Source organism: Aythya ferina (genome assembly GCF_964211825.1).
Source record: "Aythya ferina genome assembly, chromosome: 8".
NCBI classification, from domain to species: Eukaryota; Metazoa; Chordata; class Aves; order Anseriformes; family Anatidae; genus Aythya; species Aythya ferina.
The window spans coordinates 22,872,464-22,895,401 of NC_140304.1; the positions used below are offsets into that span (position 1 = coordinate 22,872,464).

The window sequence follows — 22,938 nt, forward strand, 5'->3', positions numbered from 1 at the left end:
GATATAATATTTTCCTGAGAACTGTTCCTTTCCCTTCTTAAAGGAAGCAAATGTGTGAATTAAGTCTGTTTCCCTGGATCTTTGGACAAGAGCATTAAATATTACTGAGTAACAGTTGGTGTCCTGAGGCTGTTGCATTTTTTTCTAGAAAATTTTCTTTTTTACTTGTAGATAATGCAATAACAAGGCCATTGGTTACTTCACCCTTCTCTTTAGGCACCAATTCAGTCTACTGATAGTCATGTACAGAAGGGACACCAGAGAGGCATCAGATCAGGCCTGATGGTGCTTCACTGGCTTTTGAGGATTTCCCTGGGTAGTCCCAGGGGGATCTGTTCTTCCTCCTGGATTTACCAGACACCTTATAAAGGGGGATCTGTGTTCATGAGAAACACTACTGCACCTCATACTACTGTAAATTGCCTTTCCCTGGTGTATGACTTGCAAATAGGCCAGTTAATTCCATCTGAAAATAATGCTAATTTCTGAGTCAAGTCTGATGTTACAGCACGCACCTTTTTTCTTGTGAAGTACTTTTGAATAGGTGAACTGAAGTGACTAATTTGTTTGTTTGTTTTTTGTATATCTTTTATTACACTGTGCTACTCTGAAGAATTATTATAGGGAATTCTCTTGATTCTTGAGAGGAGAATAAAACCTGCTCCTACGTGCACTTTCCGAAGCACAGGGGTTTTTCCTGAAGATTGCATATCCCAGCTGTAACCAGAGCAGCTTGGTGACCTCACAAACCAGCCCAAAGCTGTTGGTGACCCTCAGGCAGTGCCATCGTCCTTTGCTGTGGCTGCTGCTTGGGGAAAACAGAGGGTAAAAATGGGGAGCCATTCCATGGGACCTGCCTGCTGCCATCATTTCAAGTGGTAGCTCTTGAATTGTGTAAAAAACTTGCAAAGGTTCCTCCTGTTGATATTGGAAGGAGGTAGAGATGACTCCTGGGAGAGACCCAGCAGTGTAACACAATACTTACATTTCAGTGCACCAAGATGCTTGAAAAGTCACCAGTACAAACATAAAGCTAATTTGTCAAGTTATGGAAGTTCTTAGGATATTTTCAGGGTTTTATTGTATCCGCTTTGCTTGTTGTAGTTGGTTTAATAGTCCTGTGGGTTGTTTTTTTTGTTTGGTTGTTTTTTACTTAAGATCTTCAGAAGCTGTAATGTATCTGACACATCTTCCCTTCTTCCCTACTTTTTCCTAGATGGAATTATATAGATCCTTTCATATCCGCAGCCCTTCTTTGGGCTCTGGAAAAACACTCCTTTCTTTCTAGAAGAGCCACATAATCTGTGCGTCCTTCTTTTATGGTTATAGATTGATTATCTTATTAAAGATTGCATGGGTGGATGTGAAGCGGTATGCATGGGCAAGTTTGCATCTTCTATTCTTGATCTGTTAAATACTCTTGGTCTCTCTCTTCCCCATTCCTTGAGACTTCTGCAACCTCAGGTTTACTGGGTGTCTGTGATTGGACAGACAATATTGCAGTTTATAATTCAGAGTTTATTCCATCATTTCTTCACTGTGCTGCTATCTGAAATTGTGTGTACATAGCAGTGGCGTAGTGTAGATGAGTTTAGCTTAAATCGGGTAGCTCAGGTCCAATAAGTTACCTGATATACAACCTGAGGGGGAAGGGTGAAACCATACCCATCGATGGGTACATCGAGCCCACTGCCAGATCAGCCAGGCTGTGCCTCTTTCAGGTAAGTGTACGTCTTGTGGCTGTAGTGGAGATGTACTCTGTGACTCTGAACGTGGAGTACATTCCTTTCTTCATCTCTGTAGCACAGCATACTTGATATTGATCCAGAACATCCCTGCTACTGTTCTGGTATGATTGAATGCACAGATTTCTGATGGTATTAACACATTTGCTAGCAGTGATCGGTACATTCAGAAGTGGTCTAATATGGAGGTTTGTATTTCTGTAGTGTTTTTTTGTCAAGTGCTAATTGTTTCCTTCTCTCTGGCCACTTTGCTAATTGTTTCTAGAAGGGACAAGTTTCGGTAGCTGCTGGGTTTTCTGTTGAGGGTATAATTAGGATAATGTATTCCCATACTGACATGGTTAAGAAGGACTAGTTCCCTCTTTTGTAAGTGATTTTGGATAGATCACAACTGTTTGGTTTGGCAAGGACATCTCTTGAATCATTTATATGTTAATGAATGCAGAAGAAAACACCTACATCTGTACTGAATTTCCATTCTCTGTAAACTGAGTGCGACTTCATGATCTCCTGAACTGCTTCCCTTCTTGCCTTTGTTATGATAGCTGCTGTATATGTGCACATGAAAGAGGTAGAAGCAGCATTGAGAGCAGATACCTCCTGCTTTGTTTTCTGCACACCTCTGCCCAGTGCATTCACACCTGCACAGTACAGCGCTAGTAGCACACCTATATGCAATGAACAATGTAAAGGCAGCTCTGCCCCCCTTCCTCACGTGCTTTCACACACTGGCATGGAGATTCCACACATTGGCTTGTGGCTACAAAGCTTGGAGCAAAATCACGTAAACTCTGGTTGCAATTTATAACTCATTGTAACTAAATTAACAGCCAGACAATAGCGGGGAAGTTCAGCATGTCCTAAATCGTTGAATAGAAATGATCATGAGGCTCAGGATTTAAGCGTTTGGGGTGTCGTCATGGCACAGATTATGATGTATTTATTTTACTGCAGGCACCTTTGGTTAAAAGTAAAATCTTCTGTTGCAGTATTGCCAGTGAGAATGTAAAGTCAGCACTTAAGTATTGATTCTCTCAAGCTCCCTACCGAAATTTATCCTTCCTAGCTAAGGAATTAATTTCTCTCTCTTTTTGATTTCCTCAGGTTCTCGAAGCCGGCACCAATGTTCTTGGATGATTCCTTCAGGAGATGGGCTCGTATCAGGGACTTCGTACCCCCCTTTGGAATTAAAGGACAAGGTATGAGGGAATTATACAGCTGTTGAAAAAGAACTGGGGGCTCTGCAGATGCTTAGCCTGCCATCTTGTTTGTCCTTTTTGAAAGTTCAGTTGGTCCCTAGGGCTCTGCTTTTTTTTTTTCCCAGTGTTATAGAAAAATAGTGTACATGCAGCTCTCAGATACAGATAAATAGGGATTTTCACAGCTGGAACGTGGACCGCAGAGGCTGGGATTAGGGAGGATGGGTTAGTACACAGGGAGAGTCAGTGCAGCAATGGCAGTTTTGACCTACCACCACATTCTGGAGGAAGTGTTTTGACATCGACTGCCATAGTTTGTAGCATCTTGGCTGACAGCATCAGAGACAATCAGAGAGAGTCCAAATTGATTTAAAGTACTTTTTAACCATTAATTTGCTAAAGAACAGGTAAGGCTCATCTTTCTGAAGTTTTGGATCCTTGGGTTGACCACTGATATAAATCTTCTCATAGTGTTTGGTCATAACTATTTTAAAATTGTGCTACTTGTGCACTTGTATAGCAAATAGGAGAAATGTATTCAGATGCCTTGGCGACAATTTGCAATATATCCCATCCTCCAGCTGGAGCACGGTGGAAGGAGTTGCATTTCAGGTATGCTGTGGGACAGCAGGAGTGGTGCTGCTGGGGATGAGATGGGAGTCGGTAGCCCACCCAGCAGGTGGTGTATTTTGTGGGTGACACAAACTCCCCCCTGTCCTGTATGTGCCACCAAAGGCCTCTCTGGGCAAGTGGTGGTGGAGCAGAAGAGATGTTTTCTTAGCAGTGATTTTCTGCAGCCATCCTGAATTCTGATGTGTTTATTAAGAAGTGTTGGTGGCATTGCATCAGTTCCCATGATTTTTTTTTGTCCCCTGACAAACTCAAGATTGCAGTTGGCTGGCCTCACCCCAGGGATCCAAATACCTGGGGCAGGAAGGACTGCAGCCACACAGGGCTTGAATCTGACTGTCTCTCTCCCTGGCCCTGGAAGCAGATGTGGTAGTTGTCTGTCAGAACAATCTCTGATCAAAACAAGGACTGGACTGACAAATTTCTTCTGGCTCACATTAATTCCCTTCTTTGTTTTGCATACGTCCATTTCTTGTCCAGTCAGTCTTTTGCAACTCAATAGTCAGCTAATTGCTGTCCTCTAAATCAACAAGCAAAGGTTCCTGTAAAGGCCGTAAGAAATAACACTGGCAGCACAAGTGGAAGCCTGCATTGACCACAGGAGGACTAGTCCCCTGCTAATGGGTGCACAAGGTGTGCAAAGCTAGGGCATGCTGCCTGACCAACGTGGAGGTGGGATTTGCAGATTACACATGATGTCAGCCAGACTTAATAAAAATCATTCCGTTAAACTGAATCCAAATGGAGAAATTCACCAAAAGGGGATGACGGAATGGCTCTGGCAGCCTTTTTCCTGGGTTTGTTGCCAGCTTGTATCACCACCGCAATGTTATGTAAATCTGGTGTTTTATATTGGATTTCCTCAGTTAAAAAGAGAAATGAGAAATTGCCATTATTTAAATGGCTGAGAGCCGAAGCCATGGGACGGAAACAGTTGAATGGGTTATTTTTTTAATGCCCTCCCGGGACTGGATTTTGTGCCAAGTTTCAGTCTGGAGCAAGTTCTGTGTGTGGGAGGGTTGAATTATAAATCTCTGTAAGGCAGGATTTCTAATGGCTGTGCTGACAGCCTGCGAGTCCTAGCGATGCGAATGGCGCCCTTTCATGTTCCACATCACTTGGAATTCTTGCATCAGTCTTTTCTGGCCGGTCCCGCGGGACACGTTCGGGCTCAGCTGAGTGATTGGATGATGGGATCAGCACCTCATTAGGGCTTTCAGTCAGGGCAATCTTAACGATATCCAAACAACCGACCTAGGCAGGCAGCGGGGAGATAAGTCACGTGCTGGTGCGAGATGAAGTCTATCGGAGTGGGATGTGCATGGGAAAAAGCGTAGTCAGGGTGACTGAGAAAGTGTGGAGAGACGTGCCTGTGTTGAAACAGATGGGGCAGGAGTTTTGCTCTGTGCATATAGGAAGCCCAGTGACGCTAACAGCTGGGATTTCCGACGTGAATCACGCTGTGAAAGGTGGCTGGTGTTTACAGACACCGATTGTAACTGCCGTGGTAATGGGAAGATTTTACTGAGAACTTTGGTGAATATTCCCCAATGTTTTCAAGTTACTGTGACCTAGTCCAAGAGCAAAAATTTTTTGTGTGAAATACAGTTACAGGATGAGCTCACTTTCAGTAATGCTGCATATTCCAAGAAACTCATAGGAACTTCTCAGTGGTAGCTTGAAAGTACCAAAGTTAGGAAATAAGAGATTCTGAGCAGCTTGGAAGATAACAGCACCATTTCGGCTTTCTTTTATTAAACTTTCCTCCTGTTCTTCAGACTTCTAGCAAAAAGGTTTTCAAACTCATAGCTAAGTTTTACTTCTGAAATGAACTATTGCATTTCATGTCAGATTGGAAACTGCTGCTATCGTTAGTTAACCACCTCAGTCAGCTAAATGAAAGAAGCATGGCTATAAGCAGGTGGCTTCCCTGCTTCTTTATTAACAGGAGTTTCTGAAATGAGGTGAGAAGTAGGAAGTCTTGTGCGAACTCTTTTTGAACAGTAGTCCATGAGTGCCCTATACAACAAATCAGGTGAAGAGGGTTTTATGAGATGCAGTTGTACTTGTTTCTTAAACTGTCTTAAACAGGCAGGGAGTTCTTGTGCGTGTTGACTCTGATGCCACTGTTCACCAAAGACTTGGACTGAGAATTGATCCTAATTCCCTGATCCCCATCCCAAACTACGTGGAACAAAAGCAGAGCTGAGAACTGTCAGGAGTCTTGGAGCTGATATAGCAGACTGAAGGTGTCATTGCATTCATCACACGTCTATTGCTCTCTCAGTGTGCAAATAAGGAAATTAATAAGTATGTCATATTTTTTGAAGAAGCATGAGTGTATTTGCTCATAGGTTTTAACACCACAAAGGGCCTCTACAAGTATCTGGCCGTTTGTGTAACAGTGGCTCTAGGTTTCACCCAGTGACTTCTGCAGCCATGAGACTGTTTTTCAGAATCCAAGTCAAGACTTTCTAAATGATGAAGAATGACCACATTTTTGAACAGGAGACACTGTCACATTTGACTGTGCTTACTATAAGAAATAAGATTGTTAGTGCCATGATGAGCTTTGTTGTCCCTTACTACGTGACTTGACAGAACCTAGAAATGGGATGTGCCTCTCTGAGTGCTTGGAAATAATGATTGCATCTCTATTAATAAATAAAATGGTTGTCCTCTGGAACTGAAGGCAGTTGAGCTCATTGTTCAAACAGGTTAACTCCCCATGGCCCCCCTCACTCCCCTACAAAGAAAAAGAGGGTGGTTATATTTAGGCTTCCTATCAAGAAAAGGTCATTCACCTATATTAGCCTCTGAACCTGTGAATGAATTAGAATAATGCAAATGTCCTGGTGGAGAGCTGCAGGGACTGTGCTAGCAATTTAATAGGGCACTTGTGGGACAGCGTGGGCCCTTGCCCTGCTGCCTGTTTGTTTATTAGCGTGTATGCAGCCAAAGTGAGGGTTATCCTTCAGGAACACGATGAAATTAGTCAGCTTTGAGAGTTGTCAAGAAGATCAAATTGTTAACAAGAAGCTGGAACTGTAAAAGCTACAGATGTCAAGATGTCCTGTGGGGGACATCTCAAACCGCTGAGCACCCTCCTGTGTCCCAGGCTATTGTTTCAGCACTGCCTTGGATGTTGGAGTGCCTCCCGCGTTTCATCATTTGCAGGGGTCTAATTTGCTCTTAGGAATGCTTTTTTCCCAGCACTCACCAGGCCTGCTCTTGTAGCTTTTTCTGTGAAGAACAAGGAGATTGGTTGGGTTTTACTTTAAATTGAAATTTCTGCTCATGTATTTGCACTCTTTTCTAGCAGTACTTCTATCAGTGTGGCTTTGGGAGGTATGCACATGCACATGTTGTCCATATTGTTGCGGATCCTCTGGCAAGTGCACTGCTTTCAGGGTTAAATTTGTCAATGAATAAGCAATGGAAAAATAGTTTATAGTGTTAGTGAGATTATTAATCCCAGAGGGCCTCCTCCCCAAATTTACCTCTCTAGCTAAAGCAAAAGGAAAGAGTTATTTGAAGAAGGGCAGCAAACAAGACTGGAGAAATACCTGACTATTAATAGCATTTCTCAGTACATGTGGCTTAAAGAATCTAGAAGGCTTTCCTAAGAAATAGTAGCTAGTATCTGGCATCATCTCTGTGTAATAAGGACGGGAGTTGCTGGAGTTTTTATTTTGAACTTAAGCAAAAACATATGGCATAGCATATGCTTAAAAACCTAAACAACTATGATACATGTAATATCTCCTTCATGTGTTTAGTCATTGTGTCACTGCGTAGCAGTAATTATGTGTCCTCACTTCTACCTTTGCTCCTGCTAGATCACTGTAAGCAGAGAGGCTGTTTTGTTGGCCCAGGATCAGTTTGTCTTTGAAGGCGATACTTATTTCTCACTGTCATGCCACCATCTCAGAATTTGCTCTCACCACCAATTTACAAAGCCATTTCACCCCCACTGTAGTATGAGAATATTTTAAGAACATGAGAATATTAAGAACATACTTGAAATGCTACAGTTTTATTGAATATAATAAGTTGTAGTACTGGCCAGGAGACTTTGTATTTTCATCTGATACAAGAGAGACATTGCCCAGAGCACCAATACTAATATATTGTGCAATGGTTAATTGTTCTCATACTTGGTTTTATTTGGATGTTTTTCTTTGTGTGAATGCTGCTGGGAAGAACCATGGTTCAGTGCTGCTTAGCAGTGTTTTCATTAGTCTCATGGGGGAGAGGTCATGCATCTTCAGTGAAAATGTTGAGTTTTCAGGCATGCAGAAGTTGGTATAGCAAAATGTTATCAGGAAAAAAAATCTCTTTTCTTTTCATGCATGTTCTTGCATATTTCTTTTTTCTTCCACATCAACTTTCTTGGCGTGAACAATATTTTATCTGTGAGAAAACATATTCACTTGGTCATCACAATTAAAATTTACAACTGACCCAAAAAAAGCACCATCAGAAAAGTAGGTCTTTCCCAACCTACCCTTCCAGCTCTTTGTAGAGGCTGGAGTACTACATGCAAACACCTTCCCTACCTTTTGACTCGTTCTACTTGATAATGGGGTGTCTGTTTTCTACTTTTATTTTCCAATTTCGTCTTGATTTAGTTAGCTGCACGCTGTTGTATGGATGATTTTCCTACTGTGAGCATTTTTTTTGTTCTTCACTTGTTCTTAACTAAACAAGAAGCATAAACATGTATAGATGTTAATTCTGTTCAGCATAGGTATTAATATAAGATTGTTTCTCTGCAAGTTTGATTGAGGCAGATTGCTGAACTATTTTCTACTAGAATTTTACGCTTGACCAAAATTGGTAATAGTTGCCATTATCACATGGGAATATATCTATAAAAATGTTGCTGTTTCCCCCAGGGAATCTAGCTGATTTTATAACCTCAAGAAATTAAATGAGGGGTTTGAGGCAGGGGGAAAGGTTCAAGTTTCAGAAGAGGTAGAGGATCTACATTTCATTATTGCCTCCAAAGGGAAGTTGTGTCATCAGTTTTGAAGTTAAATCATCCCTCACTCTTGAGCTCTCTTGATGAAAGTACAAGCCTCCAGTGGAGTCCCTTATTTCAATTAAAATTAATGTGTTGCTGTTGAATGTACTTAAAGAATAGTTCTTCTCCTAGCCCGTTGAGAAGCAAAATGTGCCTGAGGGAGATCTCAAACCCCAAGTTCCCAGTTAATTGAGTGACTCCAAATTAAGGTTCTTCCCAGAAGTGTTGAAACGCAATTGAGACATGGATGTTATCCCTCTCTCTTACCTCTTAGAGGGAAGAGCAGGTGTCCTCTAGCTGTCCTAAGTGCCATATGGTAATGGTTCTGCAAGGCTCAGGAGAATTAGAAATCACTGTAGTAGTTGTTGATGAGGTTTTTGTCCTTGAAGACATTGCCTGGTCACTGTGAAGGGGCATCAAAAATGCAGCAACAAGAGGAAGAACAGCCCTCTTTTAGCAACTGTATTTATTTTCCCTCGTCTTTGGACAGCATGTTATGAATCCTTCAAGGTTCACTTTCATTTGCCATGAATTAGCCTGTTTCTACAGCCTTTATTGCTTCCTGAGCACCAGACTTGAGTTTGGATCAAAATGGTTAATGCATGGCTATTGCAAAATGCTGCCCATTTTCTGGCATAATTGTTTTTTAAATTAGTGCTCCAACTTTCCGAGCCCTGGGATTATGTTGGGAACTAAACATGTATTCTGAAAAAACAAACTCTTGGTTGTGAAGAAAAGCTTGAAAAAAAAATCCCTGAAGGCTCTAAAACTACGATGTAAATCAAGAGTCTAAATGTTTTGTATTTTATTTATATCTTATTAAAAAAAAAAAAAAAAAAAAAAAAAAGACCTTAACGGCTTTCCCGAGCTTACATTTAATGCATGCCAGGTTTTCCTAAAATTGTTATTGCTTCTTCAGGCTTTTTTTTTTTTTCTGTCTCTTGATTTGTATTTTATATCTATGCAACAGTAAATACAGGTTTATCAATAAGATTAAAAATCATCAATGGAATTATTGTGGTATTAGAAGTAGTGATGGCTTGAAGTGCTGTTGTTAAAGTGTATCTCAAGTAACCAACTGAAATCTGGCACAGCGATGACCTTAAGAAAGCGTTGTCTTGTGTTTACACACGAGCTGATGTGGGGACGGAGTCCTGCAGTTTGTTGTGAGCTGCCTCGGAGAGCCAGTTCACATGTTAGCAATATGCTTCCAAGTTCTGGAAGTCTTTGTAGCTGCTTTCTCCTGCACAGACATCATAAAGTTAGCTGATCAATAACAAGCAGTGCTGCGAGGAATTTCGGACTCGCTTTGATATCTGTTTTACTCGCTGCATTCTTAGCTTCTCTAAAATACAAATGGTGTTGTGTGGCTACAGCTGGATGTGATGTTTCTGGAGGGAGCTGGAAGACGGAGCACATGGTGGGACCTGAGGCCACGGCCTCGTGCTGAGCATCAGGGTGGGGAATTACAGAACGGCTGAGGTGGGAAGGGACCTCTGGAGGTCACCTAATCCAACCCCCTTGCTCAGGTGGGGTCCCCTGGAGCGCATTACCCAGGATTGTGTCCAGAAGGCTTTTGACTATCTATAACATCACTCCTCCGCTCCCATACAGAGTGAGATCCTAAAGACAAAAATGCCAGAGAAGGACTTTATATGGGGATAAACTTGGGTTTTATGGGGTAGTGTAAAAAAATAAAGTATGGATTGAGTTTGTGCTTATGTCTTGTTTGCAAATATTGAGACTTGTTTCATCCATAGCTTAAATAGCATTTAGCCTGCTCCCCCCACAAAGCTAACAGGCATGTGGCATTCCATTATCATGGGGACAGTGACCATATGCAGAGGAGATGGCATGCCTCAGGGCTGTCTGTCAACCTCACCCCAGTCAGTGGATTCCCAAAAGCTGAAGTTCACAAGTGGTGGCTGGAGGTGAGGAGGCTGGGTGACCACACGTGGAGGTGGGCACCGACCAGGGCTTGCAGAGCACCACAGAGGAACACAGCTCCCTGACCCTGGGACATGCTATTCAAGTTCTTTTTGGTGGCAGTAAAGGCATGTAGACTTGCCTGATTTGAGAGAAAGATGGCTGGTGTGGAATATTTGAAAAATAGCCTCTTCTCTCGGCCATTTGAGAGTGCGTGAGCAGCTCGATGTGTTTGCTTTTAAGGCAGGCAGAAGGTAGGTCCTGTGAGATGGCTGCAGTACGCCCTGTGGAGTGAAAAGGTCTCCATTTTTTTATGATACTAGCAAGAAGCTTATGCATTAGAAACAACAGTGTTAAGTGTTGTTGACATTTACAGTGAAGGTCTCCACTCTTCCACATAAATAACAGATAAAAATGCTAGAATTCAGACTCGGGCTGGTTCTCACTGTGTGGTCACTGCCCGCCTAATTTTGAACTATTTACTTATAGTTTTTCCAAATGTCTGAAAATTTCAGGGTCAACCTGAAGTCAAGATGTACTCGAGTTCAGAGAAATCGTGCAGTCCTGAGATGCTTTTGAATCTTCTGATGTTATAAGGAGAACTGATAGAATGTGTCATGATAACTTGGGATTCTTAGATAAATTTAGTCAACTCCTCCTCTAGATAGGAGGAAAATGTGCAGAGGCTTACTGCTCTGTTTGTATAGTAATAGTGTGCGCATAGTGGTTGATAGACAAATGGGTTAAACAATCTCCCTTGCTCCCCAGTAACCTAAATTCTCCGTGACAAGAGAAAAAGTATAATAAACAGAAACTTCAACTGCAGAAAGCTGTCATAGATCCCTTGCCCTGGTGATGTGCTCGTTATTTAATAATGGGAGAAAAATGGGCCTTTGGTGACTGTGCCCTCCAAGGAGCTGCAGAGATGCAGCTTGTGCATCATCGACTTGATTGCAAGGGAGACAAAATGATTCCTATCCAGCTCAGTGCTGGTGGAAGACCCATCTTTACCCTCACTGCTTCTTAAGCTGTTTGGTGGGAAGTAAGGTGGACAAAGGGATGCTCGTATTTTGTCCTGTGACATTTAAACATCAATGTTTTCCTGTGGTCTGAAGAAAGGATTTAGTCTTCGTAATACCTGCCTTGAATCTTACAGTATGAACAGGAAGAACAGTGCACAGCAAGTGTTGCTGCTGTTGGCTTTCCTAAGCCTCCAAGCAGTTCCCAAAACTGTGGCCACTGAATGGCTGTTGGATGATCTGTGTCTGCTCCAGCCCCATTTTGTGCCCGCAGCGAGGGCAGGTGGCAAGTTCTGCCTGCTCGGAGCTGAGCTGCCACGCAGCCCTGCAGTCTCTGCACCGTGCTCTCCAGGGTTCGTGTTTCTAGGCGTGCGGTGCCAAGACATGTCTGCAGGGCTGGTTCGCTGGGGTTCTGCACCGAACAAAAGTAGCTGAAACTTTTCCAGATGGGAAATGGTTCGCAAAGAATGAGACCTGCCTGAATGGGGATGTGCCTGAGCTAATGAGTTCTGTTACACCTGAGCTGGCTGCGTGCCTGGGCCCTGGAAGCGAGAGGTGAGTGCACGCATACCTGTTGCTTGTAACAGGAAGGATTTTTATCTTTTGTAGTACTCAGAACATGTATACTCAAGCCCCTCCCGGCCCCTCCTCAGTGCACTGGTGTACGAGGCAGAGCACACCCACCACTGTCTGCTCTTCTCATTTGCCAGGCACGAGAGAAGTTGTGCCTGGGCTGGTGCTGTGTCTGCATCCATGCCTCACTTTATTCATAACCTGGGTGAACCACCTACCAAAAAAACCCCACAAGTTGGTTGTGTAGCTGTTGCTCTAATAAAACGATCTTTCTTTTGAGCATGGTTCCATTTAAAGCAATACACAATTGGTGCCCTTAAAGATAATAGTAAAATAGATTGAGAAAAACGGACAGTTATCGGAAATGAAACGTGCTCTTCCGAAACACTGTCCTTGGACTGCTCTGTTCAGATTCCTTTGGCTTTTGCTGTGTTCAGTGCAAATAGGTTACCGGTGCCAAATGCACATGCCCCCCTCAGCAGCAGTGCAGTGTCCAGCTTCTAGCAGAGTTCAGCTCAGGTGAAAAGATCTAGTGCTTCCCCCTTGCTTGGACCATTAGCTTTCCCTGCTAGTGCTTGTGGCTCCTGTACCTGACTTCCAGTGAGGATGTTGGAGTAGAGAAACCAGCACTGAGGGCACCTGTGCCCCTTCATTCCTGCCACACGTCAATATTTGGCAATGAAGGACTTTTCCTGAGCTTCAGGCAGCAGGTTTGAACGATAACGCTGTGATTTGTGCAACTTCCAAACCTCTCAGGTGCAACGTGTTAGATTGTGGGGGTTGCTGAAAAATTGTTTCCCATTTCACTATTCCTAAGCTTTGCTGAATATCCTATCTTGTTGTTTGTTTTGTTTGTGTTTTCTCTCTGGATGATGGGAATGGGGAGCATCCTAACCCCAACCGCTGCCATATCCAGTCCTAAAGTAGTCGTGTTTCATTCCTGAATGTTCGCTATGAAGGCATTACTAATTAGCTGGCAAGCTGTGAAAAACAGAATTGTTTGAGTGCATTAGTCAACTGTATCCCATGTGCTTTTTAATATAATGTAACGGATGGCCTCCAAGAAGTGCAGGGTGTTAATCTGTGGGTGGTAGAGCAAACCTGGCATAACAAAAGCTTGGTAGATGGGAGGCTGCAGCCCTTGACATGTGATCCTTTGATCTCTTTTTTCTGAGAGTATGGGAAAACAACCACAGAAACGTATACCATCCACTGAAGAGGCAGGCCAAGGAGAGGACTGTGGCATGGAGCCATTAGAGGTCACAGCAACCTACTGCTGTTGCTGAAGACATAGGGAAATAGCATTCCTGCTGGAGAGGGAGTCTGCTATCAACGTGTCAGAAAAAAAAATCTCCAAATGAAGGAAAAATTTAAAAAGCTACATTATTTTGTTAGCAAAATATGTTGCTTTTACTCTACAAATTGCTTTTTTTTTTTTTTTTTTCCCATAATCTACTCCAAAATAAGATCTTCTGAAAGTAATCTCAATTCCCAGCTTGCAACAGTTGGCAGGGGCTGTCAGTAATGCCATGTCAAAAAATCCCAAATTTGAAGTAACCATTAGTCATTTTCTGTTTATCACCTTTGTGCGTCTGCCTCATGTCTCGCTGGTTTGTTGTCAGGCTCAGTTATTTGGCAGGTGGGCTGCCTCAGACCTGTGTTTGTCCCACATCCTAACCCTGTGCTTTCTGCAGTGATGGAGCAAAGCCAGCACATAAGAACAGAAATCCCTGTTTGAAAGGGACAGCCCCTAACTGTGCCAAATGCCCAAAGTAGTGTCAGAAAAAAATATTAAAGTTCAGTGTAAATAATCATTTGATGTCAATCTTTTTAATGTTGCTGTGTCACTTTTAATCTTTTATGAAGAAATGACATTTGCTCTTTTGGACTGGTTGTTCCTAGGAACCTTTGAACCAGTTGACCAAGGCATTTAGGGAAAGGATGTGACAGATATCTATAATCTCCTGAGGAAAGTGGAAGGGACTGATTGTTCACAGTCTTTTCCAGTATAAATGAAGGTAGGAGTAGCCAGATTTATAATCAGGAAAGGGAAGTGACTGAGAGTCCATATGGATCCAGGAGGACTCTGAGCTCATAGGACAGAAATCACTGCAGGTTGCCAGATCCATAGGAGCTATACCTGATGTGCAGAACCCTGATTTGAAAATAGCTAAATTCTAGAGGATTATTTGAGAGAAGCACTATGTCTGTTTGCTTTGTTCTTGTGCTCTTAGGCAGCTGCTTAAGGCAGCAGTTAGAGCCAGGATTTGGGGACAGACAGACTGTCTGAACTAGTGCAGCCGTTCTGGAGTTCCTGGTACATCTGTAAACCCAGGCTAGCCAGAGCATTGCTGCTGCATGGACGGGACGTGATGGAGTTTGGATCTTTATGGGGGAGAGAGGTTGAAGAAACTTGGTATGAAGGACGAATCTAGAAGGGAGCAGACTCCACAGCTTCCAGAGTTTATAGATTTATTTATGTGTAATCATTGTGCTTCTGTAATTTAATACGTTTAATATGGGCATGTGTCTATGCTTGCATAACTAACACCATCTGGTTGCTGCAGTGTTCTCTGGGTATCAGTTTAGGCTTTGTGGCTCCATGGGCATTTCTTTAAGCAGCTGTGATGGTTTAATTGGATTCTGCCATGAAGAAAGCCAGACTGAGGAACTGAACTAAAAGTAACTAAGCAAAATAAAACTAAATAAAAAGTAAATACAAACACAAAAGCAAAATCTAACTAAACTAGAAGTATAAACTAAAAGTAACCCAGCAAAATAGAAAGCATTAATTTTAATGTGTTTCTGTTCCTGCATCCAGTTCACCACTCAGCTGTGTAAAAGCTTGCATGAAGCAAGCACTGGCAGTGGTATTGGCTTTTTCATGTCTGAAGTGTTTGTGGGACTGCAATCCCAGGGAAGTGGGTGTGAAACCACTGCCTTAAACTGGAATTTTTTTCCTTGCACCCTCTCTGTGCAAGTCTCTGGTGCACTCTGTCAGAATTTGGCACCTCATGTGTCTTTGCAGTCAGTGTGTGAAGGTCATTGTCCAAATGAAATAGGAATATGCGAGTTCAAGCGGTTATTCGTGATGAGAACCTTATTTCAGTCCCTCCAAGTAAGCGCTTCAGAAGCCTTACATCCCTTTGTTTTTCATTTCCGCTCGAAGTGAGTTCTTCCTAATGTCTTCTTCCTTTCTCCCCAGATAATCTGATCAAAGCCATCCTGTCAGCAACCAAAGATTACCGTCTAACTCCAGCTCTTGACAGGTAAGATGAGACCTTTCAGAGTAGGAGGAATTGAAGCAATTATTTTCCCTGTCCTAAATAAATGTTGCCAGAGATTGCCTGTGCCTTGGAGGTGGATCAGGAGCTGGAAAGAGTCCTCTTTCCAGTAAATCTGTAAACTCTGGAGGCCTTTAAGTCAAGCATAAGTGGAAAAAACAGCCTTTACCTTTTGACTATTTCCTAGTCTTTTGTTCCCTGTGGTATCACAGTACACTCTCTTGCCTATTTTTCAAATAAGTAAATAGCTGCTTTTCAATAAACACATTCTTTTTCAGCCTTTCTGACAAAGAAATAGGATCACAAGGACCTCTTAGCGGGAAAGAAGGGGCTGGCTTGTTTTAACAATGTTTCATGAATTCCTCACTCTTAAAGCAGGAATGTGTGATTGTGTTGTCCCAGCCTGTGCCAGGATGCGATAGCAATTCTCTTGGGTCCTGAGGTATTTGGACTGATGCCTTTGGAAGAAGCTCCTGTGATTCTTCAGTCCTATTTGTAGAGCTTGCTTCTGAGACTCATTGACATGTTAATGATCAGCTTCCCAATGATACTCCTCTAGTCTTTCCTATATTTGCTTTACTGTCGTTCCTATCCCTTGCCCTGCAGTTCTGGTTCAGTGCCACCTCCTGGACTGGAGGTGATTTCCTTGAGAAGTTGTCGGAGTTTTTCACTGGGACACGCTTTCTTTCACAAGTCCTCATAATACTCCTTTCCAAGCAGCTTCCTTGAACGCAGGCTAGCAACACAATTCCTGCTTTCTAAACACCTTGGTTTTATTTCCTGGCCCAGCATCCCCTCTGTCCACTTTTCCATGACGAAGTTCAGAAGCTTTTCCAGCCTTTCCATAACTCTCCACATCTCGCACGTTGATTGTAGAGCTTGCCAACTATGGTTAGAGTTGGGAGTTCATCTCTGTGTTGAAAGTTTATTCTTTTATTTTTATTTTTTGCAATCCATGTGCTAATTTAGGTTGCTTTGAAGTTTGTCTTCTCTCACAGCAATGCCGGATACACTTAGCCTTCAGAATATGGATTAATTTGGGAAATGATGTCCAGAAGGCAAAATCATTTTACAAATGACCTTTGAGATTTTACACACAATTGAGTCTCACCCATCTGGGATTTATCTCAGCCCTGGTTGGAGAGTTAAGATTTTAATCTGTTGAAAAATCTACAGATAGACACTTTCAAAAGTTTGCTCATGGGAAATAAGTGTTAATGACATGGAGGGCAGGTGAAATATTCGTGCAGTGAGAGTTAATGTAGTAGCGACTCTTGCTGCACACCTGTTTTTTGAGGGGTGGGATGTTGTTGTGTTTTTTGTTGTTATTGCTGTTGTGCTTTTTTTTTAAAGTCCTTTCTCAGGAGATTGTGAGATACAGCCACACTAGCACCAGCTGCTCACTTTTTTTTTGTTTTCTTTATAATGGCTTTGGTGTAGAGACAGGAGAGACTTAACACTTAGGTTTGCGTGCTTGTACATAGACTGGGGAAATACTGTTTCCTTTGGAACTTCTGTGGTAAACGCAGAGCAGTGGATATTGAATGTCTAGTATGCATTTCTTTTAGCAGCCCAGAAGCCAGGTGCAGGGAGATCAGTCTCTTCTGGGGCTGTGCAAACTGTGTATGCACACACATGCATGTTGGAACCCTGAGAACAGGGTGCTGCGATGCTCTACTGCAGTCAAGTAGGCGTTGTAGGAGAAGGCATAACGTATCTTCTGAGCTGATGGAAGCAGGTGGATTACTGCTAGCTGTGGTCATCTCTGGATGTTGTTTTCCCCATTCAGTGGGGCAAATGGGCCACTTCATGTGTCTGTATCTCTGGGCAGTAAGTGCTTTTTTCCTCAAATGAAGTGAATGCAATTTTCCTTGTCATTTCTTACCTGTTTCCTGAGTCAGCCTCTGATGGGGATGGCAGCTAGGTGAGATAGCACTCCTTTGTGTGCTCGATTCCAGCTGCTGTGTGCATGCTTTGGGATCAAATACCTCCTGTGGCATTTCCAAGTGAGCAAGTCTTATAAAGGAAGAGAGAAAAATTGAAGCTGGTGTGGGAGAAAGGGACAAGAAAGGCTTGGAAATTGCAAAGTGAGAACCTGAAGCAGTAGGTAGATGGAGTTGCAGCAAAGGGGCTTGGGTATGCTTCCCAGGGTGTTCTCTGGTGTGCTTATTGATGAATTACAGTGCTGGCAGCAAGGGGCCTGCACTATTTTGGATTCCAAAAGAGCTGATGGGGCAGGCTGTTGAGGGAAGGCTATCTACTTTCCGATCTTGGCTCAAGCTCCAAGCAGAGACAACAGTTCATTCATTCCAGTTCATTCCTGCCTTGGTTGAAGCGGTCAACTTCAGAGCTAACCAAAAGTTGAAGCACATTACTGAGGGCATTACCCAAATACCTCATGAACACTGACAGGCATGGGGCATCAACTGCCTCGCCAGGAACCCTGTTCCAGTCTTTGGCCACTTCCGCAGTAAAGACATTTTTCTCAGTACCTTGTCTGAAGGGAGATTTTAAAGTGAGCCTATTTTAAAGGTTTCTCTCCTAACCTAGATCGTTTCAGTGACCTCACTTACAGAGCTCTCCTCCCACTGAGCAGTGGCGCTGGCACAGCATTGGAGCAGCAGCATGAGAGGCAGAGGGCTAGGGCTGGGTGGGGAGGGTGAGCACTGCTCAGTCTATTGAAGCAAGCGTTCATGTAACCACACGCTGAACACAGCTTTCCCGGGGGAAGGGAGGGAGAGGCAGGGGAGGTGAGGTCAGAGCAGTGCGTGAGAGCATAGGAAGGAAAGAGGAGATTAGGGCTGTTTGGGGGGGGGGACCTACACCAAGCCTTCAGTCTCGTCCCCACCCAAGCTTCTCCATTTCTGAGCTCCTCCACAAAGCTACCCCTTGGAGATGTTACCTTTACTTACGTCCTAGAAGCCCTGGAAGTGAACTTGTTTGTTTAATTACCCCTGTGCCAAAAGGGCATCCTGATGCACCTTTCCTGACACAATGTACCGATGTGGTGCTGAAATGAGGCAAACTCAATCCTTCCGGGTATGCGTACACCTTTCATCATCCCAAAACAGCTTTGTCAACTCACTCCAACTAATCCCTCCATTGTGAACAGAGTCGTGTTAATAACTTGCAGCAGCTGGAGGGCACGCGAACAAATGCTACAGTTCAAGTCTGTAGCAGTGCAAGTGATGCTGTGCTTTCTTAGTCGTTCTTCGTGTCAGCTTTATTATGGCACGTTTTGTGTTGTACTGCTTCTGGGAACGTGTTCCTGTTCCAGGGCAGGAGGTAGGTAACGTTGCAGCTCTCTTTGTGAGGGTAGTTGCAACTCAGCACTGAGCTTTTCTGAAGAAGACTGGAGATCCAGGGGGCATCCTGTGGAATTAGTGTCCTCTTCTTTTGGTGCTGGCCTATCTTTGTCCCTAGCACAGGTGTTCACAGGCCTTGTCTTTGACACTTCTGGGTTATCTTGTCCTCTGGCTTTTCCAAGCCCATTTATACCCTTCTTGTTTTTGCTGTTTTAGTGGTTCCTCCAGTGGCCTACCCCTCATTCTGCAAATCAAGCTTGATTTCCAGTTGCCCAGCTCTTTTGCTAGCTGGCCTTCAACAAATTTTGGGTTTAAATTTCTGTGGTGACTGCCTATAAATTTCATAGGAATGACATAAATCCAAAAATCTAATTGACCATTTTGTATTGCCTCCAGATAGCGATGAAGGAAAACTGAGGGTTTACACTTATAACTAAATATTTACTAGCACAGCATATAAGCTAACAAGTGAGGAAGGAAGCTGGTAGAGCAGGAGAGGAAGTGTCTGTGTCCCCATCTCACATTGGTAGCACCAGTCTAAGGAGCAGCAGCCAGACCAAACCAGGACGTGCTATGCCTCCCTAAGCACCAGTTGCCCTAAAGACGTATTTTTTCTAATTACTCTGTTATATCTTTCCTCAAAGCTTTCAGTTCCAGACTTGCGTAATGGAAGGCTTTGTGGTTTTTTTCCCCTTACAAATCCCTAAAGGGTTTTGACAAGGAAGGAAGAGGAAGTAGCAATTGCTACAATGCATACACGTGTTTACAGTACCGTATTGTTCAAGAAGGTCTGCGTGAATTCTGGTTTTGGTGTAGATGAACTCAACCTCTAAGCATCTGTGTCAGAGGCTGCACATCTGGCTCCAGTTCCCAGCTTAGGGCTTTTGGGAAAGTCTGGCGTGGAAAGTCCGTGACCCTCCTTCATACCACCCTGGTAGCAAGCTGGAACCTGGGCCGTGTCGGACATTTCACTACTTGAGCTGTTCTGGAAAAGACATCCAGGGTTGACGTGATATGTACACAAACCCAAAGGTGTTTGCACACCATTTGGGGGAAACAATTGAGCTGGGAAACTGATGCTGCCCACACGGATGAAATTTGCCCGGAACCAGCAGTGTCTTTGTGGGTTTCCTGTGCTCAGGCACTGTCAGTGCTTGCTGTGAAGGGATTCAGCTACACTAGTACCAAGTGTTCAAGTTTCTGGTCAGGTTTGATGCCTGACACGTCCCATTTCTGGTCAGGTTTGGTTCCTGACACATCCCTGCCGAATGTTTCCTTTTTGCAGCGCCGTCAGGGTAGCCCTACAATCTTCTGTGCCCCACAGTGTGATTGCCAAAGCTGGTGAGACTGAGCCAGCTTACTTTTCTGCCTCTCTTGAGCCAAACAGTCCTGGTTGCCCAGACTTAACATTCATGCCCAATGTGCAGAACCTAGGCAAAGTCCAAGACTCGCCATACCTTCGTCACGTGCACCTGAGGAATGCCATCTGCACCCAACTTGTGCTTTCTGGGTGTGCAGCAGATACTTCTGGCATGGTGGTGACAGTATGTAAAGTACTTATCAAAAATATAAGAAAAAGACAGTAGAAGATCAAAGATGAGAGCTTAGTGTCAGAAAGAAATGAAAATTTGATCTGCAGATTTGAGGAGATTGATTTTTTTGGATGAAGAGAGAGTGATGGTATCCCATTTGACAGCAATGATGGAATGTTTTGTTTATTTTTATTAGAACTGTCAGGATGTTAAATAGCAATTATATCTTTTTAAATCAGTAAGCACTGGAGAGTAAAGAGTTAAGTAAGGAGGGTTTTTTGTTATTACCGTTTGCTTTTTAACCCTTCTTGGAATTTTGGCTAGAACAGCAAATGTGCCATTCATGGGGAAATATAGGAGATGAGTTGTTGGTTTTGTAAGTTGATTAACTCTTTTTTGCAGGAAAAACACTGGGAAATTTGATATGGGACAGAGCTAGGATGGCAGCATAATTTATGTAAGTTATCTTGGGTTTTATGAAAATAAAACCTTGTCATGTAGGTGGGATTTATTTTTTTAAGATAAAGTAGAAGCTTGATAAAATAGAAGCTTGATAAAGGTAACCTTTTAAAGATAGGCATTATTTATGTCTTAGTCCAGCATTTTGTTCTGATTCTATGCAACATCTTTGCAGATATAGCAGCTTCTTAGGAATGGAATATGAGACACAGCTTCAAAAAGCTACTGTCAGGGTTGAGAATTAATCCTTTAGTGACACTTCTGGTGTCAGCCTGCTGGCAGGTATTCTCAGTGACTAAGACTGATTTGCAGGAAATGTAAAATTGCACTAAAATTGCCAAAGACTGGGGCAGTAAGGAGTAGGAGGTTTGGATCAGTCTAGACCTCTGCTTCTTTAATGAGCCAACCCAAAAGTCAGACACCTCAGAAGGGACATCGCAGATCGCATTTACAAGGTGAGGATTATATTCTGCCAACCCATGGTTATAAAATGAGCACTGAGGTGATCTATGTAAAATATCTGTGTGAAAGGGACCCTGCTTTTGAGCAGCATTAGCTCCGCATGCTGGTGCTCCAGAGGCAGTGCTTCAGAGGTTTGGGGCGAAGTTGAAAAGGGTTCAGAGAGGTGCTGCAAATGTGACTCAAGATCTAGGAGAGCTGCCATCGCGTGAGACATGCGATGAACTCGATCCAGTTCGTACGGTCAACAGAAAGTTAAGAATGGGCTTTGATCGGTCTACAAGTACTGTGTGGGAACGGGGCCATCAAGAGAGGCCACTCGAACGGCTTTGGCTGGTGGAACTGGCTCTTCCCTCGTGCAGCAGCTCGTGCTCACCAGTCTGCCCCAGGACTGATGATCCACCTCGAGGCAGATGTTTACACGCAGTGGTTTGTCAGTGAGAGGGTCACGTGCGGATGTGGAAGGCACTGCTGACAGTAGATGGTGCTTTAATTTAGCAGAAAAGGGAAGAATGTGCTTAAGTGGTTTGAGGCTGAAACAAACACATCTGCATTCGAAATCGGTGAAAGCTCAAATCCTAACAGTAAGTGGGTAGAGCTGAGCGTCTGTAACTTGGAGCTTTCGGATGTCAGCACAGGATTTTGCATAAAAAACTAGGAGTCAGAAATGTCATGGCTCAGAGACAGATGGGGAGAGAAATCACAGTATTTCACCCAGTGCTCTGTTGTTTAGGAGGTCAAACTTTTTTATCATAATCATCCAAAATACGTATTTCCATCGGAAACTTCACCTGGCCAGAACCAAATAGCCTCTGTTGGTTTGCCTCCTGCAGCACCTTTCCCTTAAAGGTTTTGACAAAACCATTGCCATCGTTGCCACTCGAATGCCATTTGGGACTGACTCTTTCTCTTCCTTCCTTGCCCCAATATACTGCTGAAGCAGATCTTGCCTCTTCTTTGTCACTGGCACCAGAACTGTGTATTTTTTTCTTGTGCCATTATGTATAAAAGTCTTCCTGTATTGCTTGATTTAATTAACACAAACATCCATGCTTCTTTGGCCTTTAAGGATGCAGGCGTGTGTCTGCCTTGTTGTTGGAAGGTTTCCTTGTGGAAGGGCTGGGGACTCCAGTGCAGCTCTGTCTGGGCTTGGGAAGCTGTTCCGAGTGGTTTTTTGGGTGCTGCACTGTTAACTGCACGCGCATGTCTGGCTGATGGCTCTGTCAGCAGGGTAACCCTCGGTGATTTAGCTGATTCTTTCAAGTGTGCTCCAGCCCTGCTCTGCAGAGATGGACCCCACATAAGCAGAGCTTTCCCCACGCTGGCTCCTCAGGCTGAGCGCAGCACAGAAGAGCCCGGGCAGCTGTGCCTGGGACTGAGCAGGCCGCCTAGCCCAGAGATCTGCTCCAAGCGGCTGATTGCCTTGGACCCTTTCCGAAGAAGGCTCTGCAGACACGTATTCCTGCAGCGAACTACCAGAGCTGGGGGCACGCTGCCAGAAGAGCCAGCTGCGTTTGGGATTAGATGGCTGGAAAGAAGTCCTCTCCCCGTCTTCGAAACAAAATCACTTTTTAACATCTGCTGTAAAGAGTTCTCGTGACTCATGGCTCCACGAGAAGCCATTCTCTTCCTTTTCTTTTCTGTTTCTCTGATAATTAAGGTTATTTTCCTTCCTAGTCCTCACCCGTTGTGTCTATGTATGTGTTTCCTCCTGGGGGCGGGGTAGGGTCCTTTTTCTGTCCATGTAGTGTTTTTCCATCTCTTGAAGTCTCATGAGAACA

General features: G+C 43.6%; 1 protein-coding gene across 11 annotated transcripts in view; it reads left to right on the top strand.

The window, feature by feature from the left end:
* Window positions 1–22,938, top strand: part of ST3GAL3 (ST3 beta-galactoside alpha-2,3-sialyltransferase 3) — a 176,338-nt gene that overhangs the window by 103,759 nt on the left and 49,641 nt on the right. For all 11 annotated transcript variants that reach the window (XM_084527927.1, XM_084527920.1, XM_084527923.1 and 8 more), the window contains 2 exons: window positions 2,850–2,944; window positions 15,324–15,387. In XM_084527927.1, the coding sequence (XP_084384053.1) occupies window positions 2,850–2,944; window positions 15,324–15,387 (159 nt within the window). The remainder of the gene's footprint in view (window positions 1–2,849; window positions 2,945–15,323; window positions 15,388–22,938) is intronic.